The sequence below is a fragment of the Penaeus monodon genome, chromosome 25 (genome assembly GCF_015228065.2).
Source record: "Penaeus monodon isolate SGIC_2016 chromosome 25, NSTDA_Pmon_1, whole genome shotgun sequence".
NCBI lineage: Eukaryota > Metazoa > Arthropoda > Malacostraca > Decapoda > Penaeidae > Penaeus > Penaeus monodon.
This window is the reverse complement of record NC_051410.1, coordinates 36,893,244-36,897,678: the sequence shown is the minus strand read 5'-3', so window position 1 is coordinate 36,897,678 and position 4,435 is coordinate 36,893,244. Positions and strand designations below refer to the sequence as shown.

At 40.1% G+C, this 4,435-nt stretch overlaps 1 protein-coding gene across 1 annotated transcript in view; it reads right to left on the bottom strand.

Annotated features, from left to right (window-relative positions):
• The window catches only part of LOC119589210 (zinc finger SWIM domain-containing protein 4-like), a gene marked incomplete at its 5' end in the record, with an annotated part of 30,678 nt that overhangs the window by 2,866 nt on the left and 23,377 nt on the right, over window positions 1-4,435 (bottom strand). The window contains 6 exon segments of the mRNA XM_037937810.1: window positions 1-1,691; window positions 1,818-2,084; window positions 2,211-2,374; window positions 2,561-2,715; window positions 2,969-3,386; window positions 4,109-4,420. Coding sequence (XP_037793738.1) covers window positions 1,014-1,691; window positions 1,818-2,084; window positions 2,211-2,374; window positions 2,561-2,715; window positions 2,969-3,386; window positions 4,109-4,420 — 1,994 coding nt within the window.

Here is a 4,435-nt window from a genome sequence, read left to right as displayed (position 1 = left end):
TTTTGTTTGACCAGTTACCTCTTCCAGGGGTATCTGAACCAATTTCTGTATCCTCGGCCCGCATTCTATTGCAGGATAGAGACAGAGAGAAGCCTGACGATATAGGCTTTGATCACAATAAACAAATGCTTAGGCTCTTTTTTTATTCTTTTCTCTTTTGGTTATCAGTTATGACTGACTATTCTGAAGTTTCTGAGTCGCATCAACAGATGTTGAGGATGAGTCCCGTGACGTGAGCCTGAGCATTTTAGAGAGTTTGTGAACTTTGCCTTAGTTTGTACTGGAGTCCCTGACGGCGCCAACTCCGCGTGATATGGGCATAAGAGGTGGGATTCCACTTAGCATAGTATCACACTGTCTACTGGGTTTATTTGCAGCTTTGGTATTGGTACAAAGTGCTCACCCATTTGTTTCTCACTAATCTTTGGTATAAATACACAGTACTTGCAGAAGCAAATTGAATAAATAATATACACAGTATTAAAAATAAAATGAGGATTATAGTATTTTTAGCACACGTTATTGAAATTCCACATACCTTTTGAATAAGATCAATGACTTTTTCTGCCAGTTAATGAGCTTGTACATGCGACATTATGAGCTATTACACAGTAGTACAGAAACTTAGGAATGGGTCTTTAGCTTATTTGCAATGTAACGTAAGTGAATCTGTAAACCACTTCATGACGGTTAACAATAAGAAAATATGGACTTGCGGCACACGGAACATGCCTAATTTAAAAATTAAACTCACAAATATACATACTTCTAATACATAGGATTATACTCAGTTTATATCACCAATACACTGCAGGTAATAAGCCAATGCCCCGAGTAGTTAACGTTCTTGGCAGCACTCATCATCATCACTTTCTTAACGGCTACAGATTTGGCTTTGAGGTTTTTTAGGATGGATGTCAAGATGACACTAATGACTTTTCTGATCAATGGGAAGAACTTAATGCTTTACTGTAGCATTTTCTGCAGTGTCGCTGATACTGATTCACTAAACATCAGCCAAAGCGTTCTCGCACTAAACACATCAACTTTTTCTTTCCCTTATATGCTACTTTCATATTTTCAATTAATTGTGCAAATTGAATGTGTCCATCATGAGCAAGCATGAATGTTTCATGGGCTTTAGTCAAAAAGTCAATGAAGTCTTGATAATGTCTTGGGGAAATATGAGTGAGGCGGGAATTTGTGGTGTTTATATAGGCCAAGATGGTAGCTTCTAATAGACCCCGGAGAGGTGCTTTATCAAATGCCAGGGGTTTTATAGGTCGTCGCTTGGAATCTGGACAGGCCATGCCTGGTGCAGAGAGGGAACATCGTCGTAGCACATCAGAGAGGACTGTGGCACACTGGACATTCTTAATAAGCACCGGTAGAAGCTGAGATAGTTCCGCACGTCCCAAGGAATGTGCTAACGCGACAGCCCAGTGTATGTCATTGATAGCTGGATGAGTATCCTGGTTATATGCCAGGTGAACACTCTGCATGGCGAGCATGGCAAGAGTATATGCCCGATGTGGATACCCCCGGTGTTCCATATACCGGGCAATTGTGAAGAGTTGCGAGGAGGTCATGGTATGGGCTGCAGCATCAACAACAACTTGATAAGCTGTTTCAAATGATACTGGGTCACTCTCACATAAGGTCAAGGCATTAAGGGCACAATTTGGTGGATCCTGAAAGAAAAAATACAAGTCAGTATACAACAATCATAATAGTAATAATAAATTGGCAATCACTGGTCTACTCTACAATTAACTGACAGTTTCATAAAAGTAAAAATCACTTGATGAATAGTTTACCTTTGTGGCACATTGCAACGCTAAAGATCTTGCACAAGCAGCAAGCTCATCTTGTTTGCTCCGGTCCAGCTGCAGGCGCATGACAGTAGTGTGGCTCATGATAGTTGACGCCACCGCACCTGTTGCTTCAGTTGGAGTGAAGAGAGTAAACCAGTTCTGCATGATGGAGATGAGAGCTGACACTCCCACTTCCGTTGCACATGTCACAAGCCATCTGACCATCTCTCGCCGCCTCCAGTTGAGTGACGTTAAGGTCATTCTCATAACCTGTGAGGAAAATGTATTATTAATTTTGCCCCTTTTTGTTTTTCAAAATCCTATGGTTAACGTGTAAGTAACTCCCTTCAATATCATCAAACACAAATCAATAACCATGACACAGTAACAACTCACCTGAAGCCCTAGTTCTAATGCAGCATTCAGAAGGAGTGAGTTCCTCTGACCTTCTCCAGGAAGACCAAGCCTGAAAGCATCTTGGGCAAGCTTGAAGAGATGCGACGAACTGTGGATGTTCCTTAAGGCAGCATCCAAAACAGATCGTAACCGCATCATATCATCTGGAAACAGAAACACTGGAATATTTAATCATAAATACAGATAAATAACTAAAGAATGCAATGTTCAAAGTCTAATAAAGACATTTATACATGTAAACAACTTCAATTCAATCTCAAAATGTTAAGAACATCCAAAACATAAACATCAATATCAACCTTCCACTACATTGTGGGGGAGACACTTACTCTTGGCTGCATTTATCATGGTGCAAGCGAGAGCACATTGCTGCGTCTCAATGTGACCCAGGGTGAACCACCGTGGGTACCTGGACAGCACCAAGGAAGACACATTACCATTTACTGGGTCATCGACATCATCATGATCTTCTAAAATTGGTAGTCTGGAAGTAAAAGGATCAATTAGTATGCAAATATTGACACTGTTGCTGTCATGGGGTTGTAAAAATATGTGGCTAGATGTATAAGAAATCAGATATTTTAAAACATAATTGTGATCTTCATATTGATGTATGACAATACATTTTGCAAAATACAAATGTATTACAAATTACTGATTACTGTGCTTAATACACTCAAAGATGGAACCTATGAGATACTGGAAATATTGCCCATATATAAATATTATTCACATACCTAATCGCTCTTAAAGCCAGCTGATATGCCAGGTCTGGATCGTGTGGCAGTAGAGATGAAAATAGGAACTTTGTAAAGGTATGCATGGGCACACTCTCAGGGTGAATGCCTTCTCCAAGTCCGGAGAAAGGTCCACCTTCCAAGAGTAGTCTGGCCTGCCGACGCAGAACCGCCAACAAGGGAGAATCGAGATTGAGTTCTTGAAGCTTCAATATCATTTTCTCCTCTTGTTTACATGCCTTCTCTTGGGCATAAAGGCCAGGAGGCATAGCACGTTGTTGGCCCAGACCAATGAGTGCTGCCTCTAGGGCCAGGGTAAGGTAGGATTCCCAGGGATCACTGGAACCTGGGATGGGAACATGACGATACCTAAGAGGAGCCAGGTTTGTTGCGTCTTCATTTGCTACACCAAGCCAATCTGTAGGAGGGGAAGTTTGTTAATTGCATTCCTTGACTTTTTGAAAATAATGCCTATCATGATTTTTTTTCAGGTTTTAGCATATATTGGCAGCTATTTCAAATTAAGTAAATTACAGTTTCACTGACAATTCTGGTGGAAAGGAGGGCAAATAGATTTGTCACATGAACATCACAAAATATAATAAATATATCAACTTGTTAAAGAGCTGATCACAGTATAGTGAAGAGAGAGAACATTTCATTAAATAGTATAATCACAGAAAAATACAGGTGGAAAAGTGCACACTTGATTTACTCTATAATTATTTAAAGTCTTTGAACTGAGAAAAATTCTGTTATAAAATAAATTTCATGAACTGAGCCCAATATAACTGCAAAATCTTTAAATAAAATATCTAATGATTCTTATCAAGCTTAAGGATTTTCTTGTATTTCTATTAAGCTTTGGAATAAAAGTTTGTGAACCGAAAATGGAGGATTAGAAAAACAATCATATACCTCTGAGAAATAACATGCTTGACAAAATTATCCTCCTAAATTCTTTGATCTCTAGCAAACACATACTGTCAAATTAGAGTCATTTTTCAGTATCAATAGCAAAGGATTTATTATCAAGATTCCTTTACACTTTCTTTGTTAAAACATGAAATGCCCAGCTAAAAGAAATGTATAGCCTCAAACCTCTCCTACCAAAAGACATTAAACTCTGCAGAAACTCACCACTATGGTACTGAAACCTAGGAAGATCTTCAGGCAAGAGTGATGCTTCAGCTAGAGTATCGAAAAGGCAGGTTATGGGGTCCAGAGGATGTCCCACCCAGCCCTCAAGAGCTCCGGGACCTAAAGATCTACACGCTCTGGACGCTGAACACCTTGGTAGCATCTCCTCCCTCTTGCTTCCCCACCAAAGATACGCTTCTCTTTGCGCTTGCTTCAGGGTTCGGACGACTGCCACTGCGAGTCTTAGAGCTTCTGAAGTGTAGCCGTGAGATCGCAGTGCATCCACCCGAGAACAAGCAACTGGGACTGGTTCTGTTATGTGAAAAA